The 21,686-nt window shown below is 36.3% G+C and overlaps 1 protein-coding gene across 2 annotated transcripts in view; it reads left to right on the plus strand.

Annotated features, from left to right (window-relative positions):
- The window catches only part of ttc27 (tetratricopeptide repeat domain 27), a 149,722-nt gene extending 128,928 nt beyond the window's left edge, over window positions 1-20,794 (plus strand). For both annotated transcript variants that reach the window (NM_173285.3, XM_087288598.1), the window contains exons 17-20: window positions 11,319-11,516; window positions 12,626-12,737; window positions 18,644-18,744; window positions 20,339-20,794. In NM_173285.3, coding sequence (NP_775392.3) covers window positions 11,319-11,516; window positions 12,626-12,737; window positions 18,644-18,744; window positions 20,339-20,458 — 531 coding nt within the window. In that variant the 3' untranslated portion in view covers window positions 20,459-20,794. The remainder of the gene's footprint in view (window positions 1-11,318; window positions 11,517-12,625; window positions 12,738-18,643; window positions 18,745-20,338) is intronic.
- Window positions 20,795-21,686: the final 892 nt, after the last annotated feature.

The raw sequence follows: 21,686 nt of genomic DNA on the forward strand, positions 1-21,686 counted from the left end.
CATTTATTCTTTTAAAACACAGTGTTAAAATGAAGGCCACTCGTGTAAACATAACCTTAATGTCTAACATCAACTGTTTTGGCTTGAACGAGCAGTAGTAAAGCTTCTGGGGTCTCGTTTGTGTCTCCTGTGGTGCTGTCATCACAGATCTGACCACACTAGCAGCTGCCCGACTGCATGCACAGATGAACCGCTCATGTGAGAGGCCGTGTGTGTGTGTTTAAGTGAGATTTGATGAGTGACTGAGTGAGATGTGATGAAAGTTTGTGTGAGAGAAGAGAAATGATTTCACCTTATGTAATTTATTGGCCAGATGGGCTTCTGTCTGCTCATTTCTCGAAGACGGCTCTGTTTTAAAACCACGCACCTCCATATGTCTATGTGCATCTTTGACCCAATCGCACCTCTTCTCCGTCAGCTGTGGTTCTAATAGTGTTGCTGTCATAACAGGCATGTCTTAAAGCTCTATGCCATTAGACACGTTTTTGCTCTGACTGGTTGATGTACCAGCTGCTACATCCTATTAAATGCGTTGTTTGTTTTATCATTTGGTAGTCAAATTGCCTGGTAGTTGTTTACCTCCTTCACTTTACGACAGCTCCTGGGTCACAGCAGTGGCAGTAAATTATCTTTTATTTTTGCAGAAATTATGGCTGCCCCTTAAAAAAGAAGCTACTTTGTGCATCTCCAATTTTTCAACCCTCACCTCCGACTTGCAAAATATATGGAAATTCTTGCCGTGTATAAGCAAGTAGCAAATTAGTTGTCCAAGATGTACCAAAAAAAGAGACAAATTAGTGTAAACATGAACTAGGAGACTGCACATTTGTGTTTTAATTAGGAGCAATTATGTTGAAATGTGACACCCTATGAAAATAGATAAATAGCAGATATGCACTCAGTGCCCATGTTATTAGGTTTCTTCCTTAAACCGAATGGTAAACTCACTCATTTCAATCCCCTGATACCTCTGTTTGTCTTCAGAACACAATTGAAAATATTTTAGATGAAATCTGAGAGCTCTCTTGTCCTCTGTAGACAGTGATAGGCCCAAGGCATTCAAAGTGCAAAAAAGAACCAAAAAAACCCTCAAAACATTCCATGTGATTTCAATGGTTCAACTGTAGTCGTATAAAGCTCCAAGAACACCTTTGTAAAGACTCAAAACTGTTAAAAAAGGCTTCAAAAGGGACATATTTTAAAATAATAATAATAATTCTAGTTTATCAAACGTATCTGCCACTGTTAAGATCATTTATAATGCAAACTATCACATACAACACTGAAAAATGAATACATTTAATGAAGACTCATAGGGGAAAAAGTATATTTTTTTTAATTAATTAAAAAAAAATTTGAGTTTATTTTAAAATAATTTTAAATGTTATTGTTTTATTCTTCACTCCTTTGTTTAATGTTTTTACAATGTGTCCATCAATCTCATCTTTCAGAAAATTTTTTCAAGACTTGTGTTATAGTTCTCGTCTGAATTAGGGGGCAATATAACGAGCATTTCCATTCTCAGAATGCAAGGCGCACCACACTGTCTTTTTTTGTTGACAAGGAAAAAAGAAGTGTGGTGGGCTTTTAATGTTGCTAGGCAACGACTGAACTGCTGTATTGTGCGTGAATGTTGCTGCTGATATTGTGATATTTCTTAATATTGTGATTTTCAAGATTTGTGAAGTAATACATCTTCGGACAACTTGACCACTAGTCTCTCCTCCATCTCTCAAAGTCTCTGTAGTCATCTTGAGAAAACAAACACTGCTGTCACGTCAACGGAAACTCTGCCTCTGCATTCATTTAATTGGAGAATGGAAAGACTGACTTATCAGTTTTTTCCCATTCAGTTGAAGTGCAGGCACACAGTGCGCAACGGCAAAAACGTGCGGCGTGCAGGTGATTTAAATGCCTGTCGCCATTAGTAAATCATTTAAATAAGAAATAAGAAACAACAAATTATTATTTTTAAAGAGTTTCATCTTTATTAGGCTTGGACAGTAGAGAGATTACAGTCAGGAAAGCATTAGGAGCAGAGAAAAGAGGGAATTCGGCAAATGACCTAGAGCTGGGAATTGAACTTGGGTCACTAATGAGCACCATTGATTGTCGATGCATTAAGCACTAGGCCTTTGGCAACAACACTTGTTAAGGTTTTTAATGTTTATTTTTCAATGTCAGTGTAAGTGCATTAATGTAATGCATCTTTATATAGCACATTTATCATGTATAGCCATACACCCAAAGCACCTCACAATCATGAGGGGGCTATCTCCATACCATTAACAGTTTGCAGCATCCACTTGGATGATGCGACTGCAGCCACAAGACAATGGCTCCAGTGAGCTCACCACACACTAGCTATAGGTGTAGTGGAAAGAGAGTGAAAGTTTGGTCGATGGGGATGATTGGGAGGCCATGATGAATAAGGGCTAATAGAAGGAATTTGGACAGCACACTGAGGCTGCACCCTTACTCTTTATGAGAAGTGCCAGGGTATTTTTATTGACCACAGAAAGTCAGGACCTCAGACTTCTCATTTGAAAGACTGTTCACTGACAGTATACTGCCCTCTTCACTATATTGGGGCATTAGGACACCTGCTGGCCTCACTTCTTCCAACAGCAACCTAGTGTTCCCGTGTGGTCTTCGATTCAGGTACTGACCAGGCTCAACCCTGCTTGGCTTCAGTGAGTAACCGGTCTTGGGCTGCAGGATGATATGGCTGTGGCTGCTTAATTACAGTAATCTCAGATCAAAGACACCTGTTAACCACATTATTCCAAACGCATGGCACATGTTAACTAGACTCAGATTTCCTCCACAGTCATCATATAGAGAACATGTGGGACCTGCAGGAACGGGAGATTTAAGTTATGGAGCGTTATTTCCTTTTGATTTCCCCTATATTTCAAATTTGCTTTATTTTTTTCACCCCACATCTGAAACACACTCATAAGCAGCAGACGCTCTGCACAGCATACAAATGTTCAGATGTTGGAAGTGTTCAGATTTATGGTCATATATAATCCAGTTTCAAGATGCCATCCCACAACTGCTTTCATGCACAACCGTGTTTTAAAAAGTCGTGATTGCTTTCTAAACACAGCCTGCATTAGTAGGCTGCAGGCAGATGTGTTTCCTCATCCTTTCGTTGTCACTTCCAACTCCATTTCCCGTTTTTCCTTTTCGTTTTTAATTCTTCGGATTATTCGTTTACGTCTGGTGAGAGGCTAGTAGCTCATCAATTAAAAGTTGTGATGTGAAAAGCACGGAAGTTGAAAAGGTCGTTCGCCTCTAGCCCCTGTGAGAGTTTCAGACGGTAATTGGGATCTCGGCGCTCGGCTGGACTCAAAATCATCACTCACTCCTTTCTGCTGTTCATTTCACTCCCTTCATCATCTTTCTCTCTCCATACCAGAATGCTTCAGATGCATGTAAGTGGCAAATTAGATGAGAACATCTGTTAATAAGGGAAAATGCGGCATGTCTGTGTGGGCATCTCAGTATACGGTCATACAAGACTCGTCTCTCTATCATTGATCCACCCATTAATTCACATTCCACAGAGACGGAGAAAAGAGCGACCCTGTCCTCCCTCATCTTGAGCTAAAAAAAGAAATCAGATGGATGAAGTATCTGCTTATCTCTCCCTCTTTCTCTCTCTCAGGCACCATTCTTTATACCGTCGTTTTCCCTGGAGAATATTAGTTTTCTCCTTAATTTCATGCTGTAAGGGGATCGTGCAGGAATTACATTCAGACACCAATTCAATTTCTTCTGTAACGTATCGCTTCCTTTGTCATAAGGGGGAAGAGTCATTTTCTTTATGTCCAATTCACACGTTACTAGCAGACATAGATATAGTAGCACTGACTTTTTTATTTTTATTTTTTATTTTATATACCCACAGGCCACTTTATTAGGTAACAAATAAATATAGGCCTTACATATTTTAAAATTAAATAAATAGCTTATTTTATTAAAAGTGTGCATGTCCGTTTTTATCATTCTATCGAATTAAACACAAATAAGACAAGTATGTATATTCTGTGTATTTGAAGAAGTCAATGCATGTACTGGAAACAAATAGGCTATAGGCCACATTGAAACTTAAATAGACTATTAATAACATGTATAAAAAATAAATAGCTTTTTTGTGAAAACAAGAGAGAATCTTGCGGGAGTGCTGTTATAAAGGAGTCTCAAATGACCAACGACCGAAGCACATTTTATTCCAGAATATTTAAGCTGGTTTCAGAGTTCTTTCACTTTTGAGAGAGAGAGCAATCAAAATAATGCATTTTTATCCGAAAGTGTCGGTCAAGTGATGTTAATCTGAACAGCTGAAACTGTCAAAGTATTTGTAGTTCATTTATTATGATGATTAAAAATAGTAATACAATTAATTTAACTATTAATTAAAACATGTAATTGGTCTACATTAATGTGAAACAAGCTAAATATCGTCTTTAAAATCGTCATAGGTTTCAGCTCTCGGCAATAACTTTGCCTATCGTTGATACACGATACTATCGTCTATCGGCACAACCCTAATTGTAACTTTAAAACAATCTTACTGACCCTAAGAATTGAAACAATAGTGATAAAATGTAATATATAAATTTAATCGATTCATAACTTTGACATTATTGACATCATACACAAAGGTGAATTCATCATTATATAAGTGGGTTTTACCATCATGTGCTATTTAGACCTTGCCTGATGACCACAATAGGTGGTGGTATAAATGCGCTTATTAGGGTCTCTTGGATGAGAAAAATAGGATTTGTGGAGCAAGGCCTGTGGTGGACACGGCTAAGGAGACTTTGCAAATATTACAACATTGACTTGAGTGACAGAGACCTCAGCAGATCTGCCAACAGCCCGAAGGCTCCAGAGGTCATTGAAGGAATTGGGAGAGATGAAAAAGTGATCGCTGCAAGCAGAGAGAGAGAGACAGAGAGAAAGCGAGGAGATGAAGGATGAATTCTTACTTCAGGAATGTGTACTGTATATTTTCATGCTTTCATGAACGATGTGACCACACAGACGCACTGTCATGGGAATATCCGCATCAAACAAATCCGCATCTGTTTGCTTGAATGAAGTGTCACTCAGTCTTTCTGTTTGCAGTTAAAGTGTGAATGCTAGTCTTGGATGAGTGTATTTACACACAACATACTAGATGGACACACACACACGACTGCCAATTTTATTGCTTTCTTTCTGACTCCTTACGGCAAGATACTGCATGTGAATAGGGTAAAATATGAATTAATAATTTTCACCAATTTATTCATTACATTAAAATGACAAGCATTTTAACACAGGTTTTCTAATATATTCCAATATGCAGTAACGCTTTTGATGAGGTATTCATATGACAGTCATGACACCTTTTATGATCACATCAAAGCACCATGAATATGAAAGAGATTTTAAGCATAAGTCTTTGTCAACTTGACATAAATACATCACAACATGTCTTTGTCATGACAATTTGACATTAGCAAGACAACGTAACTTTTCATAAATCTATCATAAACTGATTTGTTAATAACATTTCTCATTAAAAGTGTCCAGTATATATAATGTCATTAATATTTAATGACATTTTTATGACAAATTCCAATTGTGTACTACTGTAATTGAGTTCAAGAAAGATATTAAAGATGCTGTTGTAGAATTTAGGACAATTATAATGGCCTGACAATCATGTTTATGACAGGTTTATGACAAGATATGTCTTGATAATGTCAAGTTATCATGACAAAGACAAATACAGCTTATGATGTAAGTTGTCAGAACAAAGACATCTCGATGTGAGCTTTGGTTTTCAAATGACAACAGAGTGAATGACATAAGAAGTTGTCATAAGCTTGCATAAAATCTTGTTCCTATTTATGTATTCTAGTTTGAAAAAAAATCAGGAAAGTGGGTCCAGCTTTGTTTAGGTGGGAGTGTCGAGTGGTGAAAGTGGGAATGGTTGGCATGAATAGGCTGATTTTCACACCAGCTACACAAACACAGACACGTGAGATAGACAGTGATATGGAGAGCAGCGATTAAAGCGAATCTGAGAGCAGTATGGAAATGGAGGATTTTCAGTCCATAATATTATAGTAATTTTACTGTAAACTTAGTAACTATATCCTTTGACTAAGGTACTGTATGTCTTCAAAAACTAAAAGAGTACTACTGACGATACTAACTTTGCCATTTGAATAAACACAAATAAAGAACATTGATCACACACTAGGGTTGGGCATCTAAGCTATAATGCCGATCCGATACACATCTCGATACAAAGAATACGATCCGATATATTAGCGATACATTTGTGACATATTGCGATGCAACACGATACGATTCACACCCATATCACGATACAATGCGATAATTCAGCACTAACTTATTAGATCAAGTTTATGAGATTATGTGAAAGAGGATGCTGTGCCATTGAATGAGTTTGATTATTTATTACCCCGAAAAACCAAGACTTTTTTTTAACAAACTGGCTCTTCTCTTAGAGCCAGAGTGTCAGTTTACAGTAGAGGACCATTTTAGAACACATAGCACATATTATTTAAGTATTTTCAAGATAAACAGAATGTATAAGTGCAATATATATTAAAAATCTATATATATTTGCACTCTTTCAACATAAAGGTTTACGATTGCACAACAAGAGTTGTGATCTAAATTTTCAACTATGAAAACAAGTTTTATAAAGATATTTTGCCACTGAATATTCAAAACTTATATACAAATATACAAAACATCACTGTCACTGTAAACAACAGGCTAATAAAAAAAAAAAAAATACAAATTAACAGGAGGAGGTTGACACTAGGTTGACACTAGGCTGAATATCTTTGCAGATGAACAATGCAATAGCATTCGTTATTGGCGTAGAGCGCACAAAACTGTTGCGCATGGAAAAAAACTTGCAATGCTTTTCTCACCACTTTTGGAGCTGGTAGCTACAGTTGAAGCAGTGCGAAAGTTGGGGATGCAGGAACACTGGAAGATGCTTCCACAATAACACCATGGCGCCGCTTCAAGTGAGATTTCAGATTAGTCGTACTGCCTGCGTATTTTACAGATGCACGGCACATTTTGCAAATTGCATCTGTCCTGTCAAGTCGTCCATCCTTAAATCCATAATGTTGCCATACTTTAGATTTAGAACTCAGTGGGGAATAAAATGTTTGTTTTGCTTCTCGCGCTTTCTGAGGGCGCACCACTAGCTTCATCCGCACAGCTGATACACTGAGTTGTAGTGTAAGTGTACACATCTGCAAGTCCGTTGCTAAGGCATACTTTATGTAGGTCGATTAAATTATGCGCCAAAAACAGGTTGACAACACTTGTTAATAAATAAAAAATACATTCTATATTAAAAATATAAGCTGTATCTCGGAAAAATCGATGCATCTCGCAAAAACCGATGCATCTCGATTTGCTTCCAAAATTTCATTCATCCTTTGCTGCTCTACCGATGCACTCGCATCGTGCACGCGCATAACCGCGGATCGATACATATCGGTTAATCTTCCCATCCCTATCACACACTTTTCAAATCTGTAGAGACAGGACAATCAACATCAACTCTTTTTTTTTTTTTTAAAGAAGATGAGTGGCAAATTCAGATTTTACCATTTCCAGATTTGAAAAGTTCGGGTAAAAAAAATTTCTTACAATCATATTTTTGTGGCATGTTAGCAAACCACTGTAATCCACACACGTGGGTCCACACACAAGATGTGCTCTTATCATGGGGAAATGGAAACAAAACATTTTTTTATGAATGCAACACAAACATAAAGGTTAAATCAATGTCAGTTTTTTTTTTTTTTTGTCGTTTCCTGTTTCATTTAATAATTTGCTGAAATCTGAATTGGAAATAAGATCTATTTAAAGGGCGTCCACATTTTCTCAAAAACAGTAAGTTTGCCTTTTAATTTGAACTAATTTGTTGCACTTTCACCAACAAATGTTTAGCAGCATCAGTTGTGATCATCACTGCCAATAAGCTATGAATTTTTTTTCATACTTTTTTTTACAATTACAAATTTTGTAGATTTTTTAATTTATTTTTTAGAAAAACACAAAATAAATTTTGATTATTATGTTAAATATACTAAGTCTAATCAGATTGCTTTGATTATTACTGCCCTGGATAAGTCAATGATGAGGAACAACATTCATTTTAAAGCATTAAAAATTTTTTCCAATATTACATTAAAAAATAAATAAGCAAATTTAATACAAATGCAATAATAATAACAAAAGCTTCAATAATAATAAAAAACCTTTAATTAAACTCATTCAGAGGGGTTAAATCATTAAAACTGAATCTGCATTGATAATCAGTACTGATATGAGTAAAGAAACCTGTCAGTGATCATATATTTTTATATTTTTGTCCTCAGTGAGTCTATACAGAAGGTTTACAAAAATATACTGATATCCTGTGATTTGTGAAAGGACAAAGTTTTATTACTTGATAGAACTAGACAAAACCTTGCATAAGCAAAATCACCCTTTCCTACACACACACACACACACACACACACACACACACACACACACACACACACACACACACACACACACACACACACACAGACACACACATACACACAGAGTTAATGGCCACAAATTCTGGTTCTGCTTTAGTAATTACAGTGCAGTTTGGAGCTTGTTAGTTACAGGCACACAAACACATGTGAAGCTCGGTGTGAAAGCTGTGATTAATAGCTCACACACTGAGGAATGTGGAGCCCAGCATTCAGGTCAAGTATTCTGGTAGTTTAGTGAAGTTTAAGGGTGTGGTTTGCTTCGTTTAGATTTTGGAAAAAGCCTTCTCTGTGTCTGACAAACACACACACACACACATACACACACACACACACCCCTTTTCTCCAGGGAATTAGACACTTCTGACTAGTCACTTCTCACTAAAGGCTTCATAAGCCATCTGTATCAGGTGGTCTGAGTTAGTGTTTTAATCTGATATACAGAAATGCCTTCTCCATTTAGTCTCTAATTGCTATTTAGAGAGAAGACAGATGGAGAGAAGACTCTCTTTTGTTGTGCTTTGTTGACATTTTATTGTATTTATATAACGACCTGTTTTATTTCATCAAATTTTATTTAAATTTATTGTAGTTTTTATTCATAGAATGTAACTATATATATATATATATATATTACTTTATCAGTGTTTCACTGTATTGTATTTTGTTTAGTCATACCTTTTCATTTGATTTTATGGTAGTTATTTTAGGTCACGGGTGTTTAACTTTTAAGTTTCTGGAGGGCCGCAGCACTGCACAGTTTAGTTCCAACCCTAATTAAACACACCTGATCAAACTAATTACGTCCTTCAGGCTTGTTTGAAACCTACTGATAAGTGTGTTGGAGCAGGGTTGGAACTAAACTGTGCAGGACTGTGGCCCTCCAGGACTCCTGTTTGACACCTCTGTTTTTGTAGGTCATTTTTTTTGTTTGTTTTATTTTATTTGTTTAAATAAATTGTATTGTATTGAATTTCCTCATTTATATATCGGAATTCAATAGAAACATACTATAGTTTCATCACTTATTTTATAATATAAATTTTTTTTTTGTTTATTTTCTTGTTTTTTGTGCGTATTTTAATTGTATTGTCTTTCATTTAGTTGTATTTTATTTGACTTTAGTGTAGTCATTTAAGATTGTTTTATGTTCATTTGTTCAATTTTATCGTCCTGTGTTGGGATCTATTGTTTTTTTTTTTGTTTTTTTTAGCTTCGTAATTTCCTTAGAATGCTGTTCCAGTTTGCCAGTTCAAACTAGACGACAGTCATAGTCTGTCAGGTCATTTTTAAAATTTTTTAATTTTTTTTTGCCTGAAATGAGGCCAGGGATTAAGTAAATTATAAGTTTCAGAAACTCTTAGCTGAACTCTAGGTACTTTTGGTTTGTTGTCAAATAAAAAGAACATATTTTCTTGCCTCTCTTGATTTTTTTTTTCTTTTTTAAATTTGTATTTAATACTTTTCTATAACATAAATTTGGGTGTACTCGTTTTTGGACAGTTATGGTAAGTTATTTTTTTCGATAAGCTTCAGTTTTGGCTTCAGTATTGACTGATCTAATGTATTTGCACAAATATAATATTGTAACGCTTTATTAAAAAAATGAATTTAAAAGATAGATTTGTGAGGGCTGTACTCATATATGCTGAGCATTGCACAAGCCATGAACATCCAAAAAAGCAGAGGTCAAGTTCAGAGATGAGTGTTTTGACCTTGTTGACCTCATTGGGATCAGACTTAAGCTAAATGCTAATCCTGGGTGAGTTTTCAGATTAAATACTCTTTGGCCCCGTTTACACTGTCAAGTCTTGATGCCACGCATGATTTACGATGTCACGCATACATAAAGGCGGTTTCTAGCATCTGTGCCATACTAGCCACGACGGAAGAAATTGTTTAGATTTTAGCTCTGCGAAATATGCGAAGTGTAGTACTGTATAAGCAGTGAATGGTTCAGTCCAGATTAACCACCACACAGTTTATGTACTGGTATAGCTCTGATGTGTGTGTGTAGTTGAAGATGTAGCCTCTTCTTGTTTGCCCACTGGTGTTAGGGAGAATAAAGTTGTTCTATGTGTAGCTCGCAGTGCGTGTAATAATAGCGTCAAAAAGCAAAAGTTACAACACAGTTCGCCCAAAATGATTTTGAGGCGGAGGAGGTGGGAAAGGGCAGTCATTGGAGCTTGCACCTATGGTTTATATATGGTGTCCTCCACCATTTAGAGGAATTTGTGGGTACGAGAGAGATCTCAGGTCTGGTGGGAGCAAATTGTGGCAACTGACTTCTTTCCTCCTCCATGTTTCCTCTGTTTTTATTGTTTACCATGTTTTTGATTAGTTTCATTAGTTTGATTAGTTTACCATTGTGTCTCCTCACACGCTCTTTCTTCTATGTCATACAACTGTGGAGAAGCACCACATTGTCGCAAGTTTAATAACGTATAAAAGGGAATGCCTCAATAAATCCGATTTGCTTGTTTACATGACTGTCAGATTGTCACATATCCTGTTTATTTCTGATTTATTTCCACATATGAAGGAGGCCTGAAACCGATCTCTGAATATCCGAATGCATACATTTTTTTTTTGTGTTTACATGGCCAAAGAACAGATCCGATCTGTGTCGTATATGAAAAAAAAATCGGAATTGGGTCACATTTAACTGGCAGTGTAAACAGGGCCATAAAATTTAAACAACTGTTGTGTTTTTGTGTTTGTCATCAGGTTCTGGAAATCCTGGTGCAAGCAGTAGTGGATAATCTGACCGATCACCGGGGCGAACAGGCCTCCATTCTCAGACCCAAACTCCAGGAGCTCTTGGGCAGAGTGTCGTCCCGCTGCAGCACAGACGCACAGATATGGAAACAGTACGCCCGTCTTTATGGCGATGGACATAGCAACAATGCAGAAGACAATGAAAAGGTCAGTTTCTTTTTTTTATTATTAATACTTTTAATATTATTAATTAATAGAAAATACAGATGCGTTTTTTTGTTTTGTTTTGTTTTTTGTTTTTTATTTAGCCCATTCCAGAATTCACACATTACTGTCTGGCTAGTTTCTGTCCTTTACTTATGCTAAAAAGAGAATAATGGTCCAACATTCCTGACCATTATCACCAATAAAGCCTAGAAAAACAGGGCATCAGTATATTGTAAACTGACAGGTTTAAATATTCCTTTCCAGTTATCAAAGAAATAATTTGTTCCTTAATTATAGTTTTGTAACTATTAAATTGTTTTAAATTCAAAAATAGGAACATATACATCAGTGTAAAACCTATAAATGGTGGAAAAACATATTCGGTATAATTGTGTACCTGGGTCTCCACTTTTGCCATGGTCTCTTTTGGCATTAACAAACTTATCCCTCAGGTTTTTCCAAGCCTTTTAACAAAAGCTTTCTTCTTTTCCCATTGCTGTTGCAATTTCTAGCCAAGAATAATTGGTCATCTGATTATCCCTATGATCATGCATGGTCAGATCATAAAGATGTCTGTACAGTCATATCCATTTCAGACAAAATCTCTTCAAAATGTTTCATATTTATTTTCAAATCAAATGCTGCGCTGCGCGAACTGTTCGCTTGAGTCTCAAAAAGCAATGTGCGTTCCGCCAGTCAACATCATGTCATGAGCACCCAAAGCGAACCTCCGCAAACACATCGATGATGTCACATTCGCCGCTCACACTCAAGCAAACTAGCGGACATGTCGAGTATGAACCAGGCTTTAATGGGTGATACAATGTCTACTACGTATTGGATCTGGTCCAGCACGTCATCGTGATACAGACAGCAGCAAGGACATCTTGTTTTTTTTTTGTGGTCAACTTGATTATTTTATGCTCAATTTACTTAAATTTGTAAAAACAATTAAGTTAACTTAATCTATTTGTGTTGGGACAACATGAAGGAATAGTCTGGAAGCCAGCATTTTTTAAAGTGTACGTAAAAGAGAGAGCTTTAATTTGTTGTTGCTTGATCACCTTTCATCTGGATAGCTCTAAGTGTTTTATGTGTTATATTTATAGGCGCTGCAGTTTCTGAGTAAAGCTCATCGATGTGAAACGCAGGCGGCTGGATGGGAGAAAGACACAGGCAGCTTCAAATCTGTGGTGAAAGGTGCCAGAGACATGGCTAATGGTGAGATTTCAAGCAAACACACACCACACTTTCCCTTTCTTTTTAACAAGGCCATTTGAGAGGGACACAGAGGATCGTGGTGGTGCGCTCATTCAGAGAGTCACTCTATCATGGCTAATGTGGCAGCGCATGAGCGTTGCGCTCCTCTGAAAGGCCTGATGGATTGAGAACACGGAGCCGGAGCAAGAACGACAAACAAGCCTTTTACCCCTGTGACCTCCAGCAGGCACAGACGTGTGTGTGTGTTTGTGTGTGTGTTTACCAGATGGGTTTGCTTTGTCCGTCCATCTGTGTGTGCGTGTCTCATTAAGAGGGATGTTGAGGGTTTGGTCAGTGAGTGTGTGTTGAATTAAACATCAGTTGAGACAGAGTGCAGGTTTTGGGTTGAATAGTAATTCTTTCTTTGTTTCTAAACGCATGACTCTCTGTGGCGCACTGCTGCTCAATAGCATGAAAAAAATTATCATATCTCCTCAGTTGATTTGATTATATTAAGAAAGGCAAATGTTTTTGTATTGCTAGCTTTCTGAAATGTTATGTTTAAATATGCAAATGATTATTTGCATTATTTATTGTTTTATTAAATATGGACTCATTTGCATACACTTTGTAGCACAATAATATGAACACTAAAGGAAGTCAGGTTCAGAATTCTAGTAGTTAAAGGTTTTATGTTGTATTTATGTCTCTTTCTTCCTCCTTAATTCAGAAAATACTGAGAACAGCCAAACAAAAAACATAAAAATATAAAGAAAATTAGTTAGGAACATATTGCTCTGTAAAACATTCAGAAATCAGATATGAAAAAATCTTGTATAGTGAAAGTATTCCTAGAGCGAAATAAGAGAAAAACATTATAAAAAGCGTAGTAATTACTAAACTGCCTGTTTTGATTTATTACATTAGGATTTACAAATATTTTTGCATTGGTAGTTTTATTAAATGTTGTTAAAATATGCAAATGAAGTGTTTTAGTAAACATAAACTTATTTGCATGATTTCTGGCACAAAACTTCGTAATTCTATTTTTGATGTATTAATCAAAGGTTTTGAATAATGTTTTAAACTATAAAAATAAATTGTCTATCTATTTATGAACATAAATGAGTTAAAGGTGCAGTAGGTGATCTGCCAAAATGCTAACCGCTTAGCATATTACTTTTGGACAGCGGGGAGGGACTTTGATTCAAAGCCACGCCTCCTGAAATCCCAAACGCGCGCACTGCATCACAACAGCAGACAACCCACTAGTTCATGTCATTCGCCAGTTAGTTAGTGTTTGGCTGGCGGCATGCAGGAATTACATTTATTACTAAGCCATACTTATGCTATTTCAGAGTGAATATTCAGAGTAGCATGGTAAACAACAGTATAGGAAGGCTGTCATTGTTAAAAAATGATCCAATGTGAATATAAAAGCAACTTCAGCTCAATAAAGTAGGTTAGACGGAATATCGCTATTTACTGATGTTTTGTTGTTAAACTAAATAAAAATCTACATTATCGATGCTGTAAAAGGACCTTATGAAACTGAAAATAGTCACATCAATCTTTCGCTGGGAGATTTCAGTGGCTGAACAACACGTCTATGCATATAAATCATTCATAACACAACACAATCTAACATAAGCTTAGCCTGACTAAAATAGTTTTAAAACAGAACATTACCTGTCTAACAGTAATACTTCAGCTATGGTGTCGTCCTTCCTCCAGCGTGCTCAAGTAACTCCAATACTGATTCAGGTTTTTAAAAGTTTCAATTCAGCATTTCATTTTACCGCGTCTGTGATTGTTTTGTGAACACGCGGCACTCATGCAGGCACGCATGCGCGAATGGCGGATCTGCATGAACATAGATGTGCAGAAGTCCTAATCTACATTTGCTGACAGACCGTTTGAGCTACTTATCGGAATTATGGGGGATGTCGGGCCCAACAATATTTAATTGAATGAACATTTTTTAATTTTATGCCTTTTAATAGTTTAATCATTACTGTACGCCTTACTTCACTATTGGACTGTAAAGAGACTTTCAACCAGCACAACAAAAATGTTTCTGAAGACAATGAATCAGATGGAAGCCTGAATCAGATGGAAAATGAGGAGGACACGGCTAAACCTCACGCCTGCTCTCTAAAATATAATCTGACAAGTGTCTTTCACATATATTTGGAATAAGCATGTGTAAGTAATATGAAACGTTCACCTGTCTTTTGCGAGTTTGTTATTTAAGATACAGTACGCAGGGAAAGCGGACACATAGAGAAAAAGTGCAGCGCTGGTGAAGATTTTGGTTGTTTAAAATCAATTTGACGGATAAATATTTGGAGCTAAATTATTAACGTGCCAAACAGCATTTTCCGTTGTTTACATCCTTGTTTTTGTCCTTAAGTACAGTACCATGAACACTATAAACTGTGCATGTAATAGATCAATTTTAAACCAATAAAAATACTTACAGGTTATGACTCACAATTCACAGCTTCTTCTGTTATGGTTGGAGCTGCTCCTTCTTTGAGGAGTTCTTAGCAGATTCAAGCACTAAACAGAGAGATTCTGGAAGCTGTCCTTTGCCTTTTACAATTCTCTGGAACATTATTAAAATTAAACTGTAAGCGCTTCTCTCTTTATGTTGTATCCTCTGGAAGCCCAAATACAGAAACAGAAGAAGCTCTGTGGAAATAGCAGCATTTGGGCAGCATTTTAGCTTTGTCTGCTTTAGCATTACAGTGCCTCCGGCCACGCCCTTTCGCTGCACGGGGTGTATGCGCATGATGAATGCGCGTAACCTGAAGATTTTGTGATCTCACTAACCAGGATATGTTTTTTTTTTTTGTAGTCCCCAAATTTCATTCACTGTAGGCTTTGCTAAGCTAACTCTGTAAAAGCCTATCTCCCTTTGCATTGAACCTTGAGCGTATTACATTCAGAGATGTTGGTTATGTTTACACAGCTACATTACACATCAGCTAAAGTTTAATATATGATATCGCAGTGGACCGCCCCTTTAAAAACATGTATTTAATAAAAATCTACAGACACAAATTAATAAAGTGTGACAAAAGAAACCGACAAAATATGTTTCCCATTTCCATTTAGACTGAACAAAATAACAAAACTTTATGAAAAGCCCAAATGGCTAAAATCCCCAAACTGACGAGTGCATGATAACACTATATTTTATCCTGCAGTGTCTGGCCTTAAAAATCCAACTGTCACATCATTTTATTCTGAGTTGGCATTGAACATGGACAAGCTTGTCAAAGCGATTAGGATCATCTCTCACACAGTGTGTTGTCCTTGAGTTTGCAGGCTGTTTGTTGTTGATCTTAATGATTTATAAAGGGGGCGGCTCAGCAAATGTAGCAGAACCCTTCACACGCCTCCGTCCCTTCCCTCTTACTCTGGCCTGCATTCAGTGTGTGCGTGTGTGTGATTTGGAGAATCGATCACTATAAGAGAAAGGGGTGTGTGTGAGCATACATAAGAGAATGGTTTCCTCACTGGTTTGTGTGTTGCCTTGTGCATTTGTCTAGGTCTTGTTTGTATTCATGTGTTGGTGTGCAGTAAAGCTATATGTGCATGTGTGTGTTGTGAATGAGCTCTGCACTGATTAATCACACCACTTTCCCTGCTGTCGCTGCTTCAGGCAGCAGCATGAGGAGAGAAAGAGAGAGGATAGCTGGACAGAAAATGGGATTTCGGGAGAGATAATCACAAAATAATTTAGAACAAAGAGAATTAACAAACAATGGGCTTTTAAAAAGGGGATGGTTTAGAGACAAATAAAAAGGTTTTAGATAGAAAAATAACTTAGTGAAAAATGAATAAAGTAATTAGAAGAAAAGAATGTAAATGTAAGACCATTTAGAAACAAAAAAAGATAGACAATTTGCAGAAAACGCTGCAACAAATGCTTGTCTTGCTTAGAGTTTTCTTTTGTTTGAAGTGCAAATATCTAAAAATTCTTAAATAAAGCAGCTTTTTCCTGGCAATTAAAAATATATTGACATGTTATTAGAAACTGTATGCATGCATTTGTCGTTTGAGATATATGCATTTAGATCCAGAGCCTTTTTTAGATAGAGAACCTATACATGTTGTAAAAGAGGTAAAGTTCCTAGGAATAGTTTTGACAATAAGCTGTCTTTTGCTTATCATATTAAAATATTACTAAATGGATTTTTTAAAGCAATGGGTTTTATAAAAGTTTTAGCAAAGATTAAATTGGGTGCAGATTGGGTGATACTCTTAAGACTTTACAGGACACTTATTAGATAAAAAATGGACTATGGACGCATAGTTTATGGATCTGCAAGGGTATCATACATAAAGATGCTTGATACAGTACATCATACAGGAGTGAGACTTGCTTTTGAAACATACAGGACTTCTCCAATTCAAAGTTTATATACTGTACGGCAGAAGGAGAAATGTTACTTTACAACAGAAGATTGACATTGGCTCTCAACTATGCAGTCAAGCTGAAAGTTAACAAAGACATCCCAGCCTATTCTACAGTTTTCCACCCTCAACATCGGCACCTTTACAAAGCCAGACTCTGATACATTAGATCTTTCCGAAAGTGAAATGACAACTCACTTGGAGAAGTTGGATATTAATATGGATATAATAACAATGATGCATGTGTGCCCTATACCACCTTGGTATATTAAAAAAGCCACCTATTATAATGCACCTGTCTCAGTTTAAAAAAAGGGAAATCCACCCAAATGTTTATCGGGAAGAATTTATGAATATATGATACAATCTACCACCTTATCTACCAGTATATACAGATGAAAATCAGATGGATTAGTATCTGCTGGAGCAGTCATTGATTCAGAGTGTAAAAATTAAGTAGGTTTTTCCTTAAAACAAGCTAAATAATCTGCCAATCGGGTTAGCAAAATAATCTTATTTCAAAGCTAAACTAGATTATTTTGCTCACACCATTGGCAAATTATTTTGCCAAAAAGCGTTTTTTGCAGTAAACTAATTTAGAAAAAAGCAGGAAGGACAGAACGAAAAATGACATGAGACAGAAATGGAAAGAAAAAAAATATTTAGAAGAAAGTATTTATTAAGAAAAGTAAATTTGTAAAAGAGAGAATTTAGAAAGAGATGAGAAGGTGGACAATTTAGTAAGACATTTAAAAGAAATTCTCAAGAAATTTTGAGATTAATGAAAGAAGAGAATTTATGAACAATCAAGAATAAATGAGGAAAGCATGAACTGTCAAGGGAATCAGGGAATGGATGAATACAATGGAATTAAGGAAGAATGAACCGAGGTTTTAAAAAGAAAATAACAACACGAAAAAAGGGAGGAAAGAGAAAAGAACCAAAGATCTCAAGATGGAAACAATGTTGAAATGTAGAAAAGGAAATGAATGCACTTCAAAATCAACACTGATTTATTTTGGGGAAGCAGTATGAAAAATAGTTGCAATAAGTTTTACTGTTTTAGAACTGTTAACTCTATTTGATGATCATATTGTGCTAGAAATGGTTATAATTATGAGTTTCGTGGTGAACAAAAGGAGGCAGGTGTTGTGATCCTGTCTGTGTCTGTGTCTGTGTGTGTGTGTGCGTGCACGTGCGCGCACATGTGTGTTAAATGACTGTTTTAATGCTGTTGGATGTTGCACTAATGACTTCACTGATTAAACATGAGCTGCTCAGAGGTCGTTATCCATCATGTAAAGTCAACAATTCTATACACATACACACTCTGAATCGCAATACACTATTAGTCCACAGATCCAGTCATGTGACCTTTGACTGCTAGACATGCTCATTCTTTCCCCTCATTGGCTGTACAGTCTAAGAGATGAAGTTTTTGAGTAATTCCTCCAACTGTATGTGTGTGTGTGTGTGTGTGTTTGTGTGCGCCCCTCACTCAGTGTCCATCAGCTGCAGCAGGTCGAAACGCAGTCCTCAAGAGGCTCTGCAGCTGCTGTCTTCAGCTCGACTCAGTCTGAAGAGTCTGACCACCAAAGCCAGAGTAAGTCAAACACACGCACACACTCTTTCTCCTATTACAGGCTTCTGCTTTTTCATTCATTCATTTACTTGTCGGCTTGGTCACTTTATTAATCCGGGGTTGCCACAGCGGAATGAACCACCAAATTATCGCAAATTTTTACGCAGCGGATGCCCTTCCAGCCTTAACCCATCTCTGGGAAATATCCACACACACACACACACACTCATACGGACAATTTAGCCTACCCAATTCACCTGTACAGCATGTCTTTGGACTGTGGGGGAAATCAGAGCGAAGGCAGGGAGAACATGCAAACTCCACACAGAAACACCAACTGGGCCGAGGTTCGAACCAGCGGCCTTTTTGCTGTGAGGCGACAGCACTACCTACTGCGCCACTGCCTCGCCCCTCTTCTGCTTTTTTAAAATGAGATTTTTTTACATACCTGTTTAATTGTTTTGTGAAAGTTGCTAATTTTTTGCAGCTCCTAGTTAGTTAATGCTACATTAGTGCACATACAGTATAGGCCAAAGTGAAACAACAAATGGTTTTACTTTCAAAAAGTGACAATTCAAAATGAAACTGGATGTTTAACAGGAAATTAGGTCATTGGATTTAGGTGTGAAAGTGAATGTATGATGGTAAGACTTTGATAAGATGATAATGATAAAACTACTGGCTTATTATCTGCGTATTATTAAGGTAATAACAGATTATTAGCTTTTATAAAAGATTATCTTATTTTACATTCCTAATTCTACTTAATACCTAAACCCAACTGGTACAATACTTACTATTAAAAAGCATCTAATTAATAGTTTATTCAGCCCAAAGTCTTAGTTAATGCTTTGTTATAGCGTGAACTGTACATTTAAATTAAGTGTGACCTGACACAAATTAAATTGATCTAAAGATGTACACAGTTAGGGTAAACAAATACCATTGTTTCTCTGGAATTACTACATTTATTAGGTACAGTATAAGTTTGAGTTGAATGTTATATTTATATTCTGTTTTAAATAATTTCACAATTACAATATACTTTCACCGGCCACTTCATTAGGTGCACCTTACTAGTACTAGGTTTGGACCCATTTTGCCTTTAAAACTGCCTTAATCTTTCTTGGCAGAGATTCAAGAAGCTATTGGAGCTAATCCTCAGAGATTTTGGTCCATATGGATTTGAAAGCATCACGCAGTTGCTTCAGATTAAATAAAGCTTCAGATTAATAAATTGGCTGGTGAGTGTATATATCAATTAAACAAGTGATGTCTTGTTGATAATAATAAACGAAAACTTTCAAAACAGACAAAAATTCTTACTGACCCTGAACTTTTTGGTAGCGAACATGAGAAATTTACTGGACCTCAATAAGTGTTTGAAATAGTGTTAAATTACATGGAAAAAAAAAATGTAAAAACAATAAAACATGACATTTGGATGAAACATTACAGGCGTCTTTTATGGAGAATAACTTTACAAATGGAATCACAGTTAGACTAGGGGGATGTTTAATTAACATGCAAATTGTCATTTTAGAGTTCATGTGCTTTTAATATGCATTATAAAGTTTAGTTTTGTGGTGTCTTTTTCTCATTTGTTATGTCGCAGCAACTGTACACTGACGTGGCCACAGGTGAGCTCCACGATGACCTCAGAGATGATGTCATCGAACTGGAGCAGCTCATCACAGAAATCCAGGATTTGAGCGCACAGCTGCGCAGCCAATGACAAGCCAGATCATTATCTGCTATTCCTCTCTTTGGTTACTTTAAATGTTGCACTTTTAACATCATGTATTAGACCAACAAAACCTCTGGAGATCCTGGAGAGTTCAGGACGTCTGTCACTTGTTTTTAAATCAACAGGGGAAATAAAACCTGGAAGAAGGACTTGATGTTTTTTTTTTTTTCCCCATTATGACCTGATCCAGGGTCAGTTGTCTATGCCTTAATCAGAGCTCCTGTAATCACAGTGTGTGGTTTTTAAGATCCCCGAGACTGGTATTGAAATTTCTTTGTACAAGAGTGCCTGTTAAATAAACAGTAAACATCTTTTTCTAACATATTTCATCCTTGCACTGGTTCTTTTTGTCGCATCTGATTAATCTGATTCCACACTTTAAATCAGGCTGGACTTTAATTGTCTGTCTGTGTTTTATTGTTCATTAGATAAAGAGAAAACCGCTATGAAAGTGATTGCAAAGAATTTATTATTCTTACAGTAATGGTGTGAAGTCTGGTATTATTTCACTACATTTAGAACAGTTTTAACTGTACTTTAGGTGTGAATGGGACATTAGTCAATTAATTCTGAATAAATCACATGTATAATACATAATCACATACATTTTATGTGTTTTAGTCAAAACTAGCTCATTCAAATTTGACTTTAAGCCAATAGTAGGATGAGAACCCAAAGGCTCTTACTGGTTGACTTGCACTTCGTAGTGTACCATCATTTTAACTTTAAAGCTTTCCGGCAGCTGTCATATTAGTCGTATAACTCCCCATTCACCTTGAATGCTGTTAATTACTATTGTCTGTTTGTGTTCTGCTCAGGCACTGTAGAGAGATTGTTAGCTTTTATTTTTGCTGTTTTCTTTTTCGATATGTGCCTCAGTTGGCTGATTAAATCTAAAAAACTATTTACACAAAATGTAAACACTGACAACATTTACTTCTGAACAACTTTACTTGTGTTAAAGTAGTTAAGGCAGCTTTTAACCTGAGGCTCAATAGTGTTTCACATTTGTTAATTAAAAATGGGAGTTATTACTCTAGGTTAACAGTTTCAATCATATTTGATTAATTAAGAGCATTAGGCACACTGTAGTTTACAATTTGAGCTGGATTTTTTAAATACATTTTATGAAGTCCCTATTGCTTACACAGACTCCATCTATTCAAGAATACAGTAAAAAATAAAATATTATTTTAAAATTAAAGCAACTGTTTTG

The sequence above is a fragment of the Danio rerio genome, chromosome 17 (assembly GCF_052040795.2).
Source record: "Danio rerio strain M-AB ecotype USA chromosome 17, GRCz13ab, whole genome shotgun sequence".
Taxonomy (NCBI): domain Eukaryota; kingdom Metazoa; phylum Chordata; class Actinopteri; order Cypriniformes; family Danionidae; genus Danio; species Danio rerio.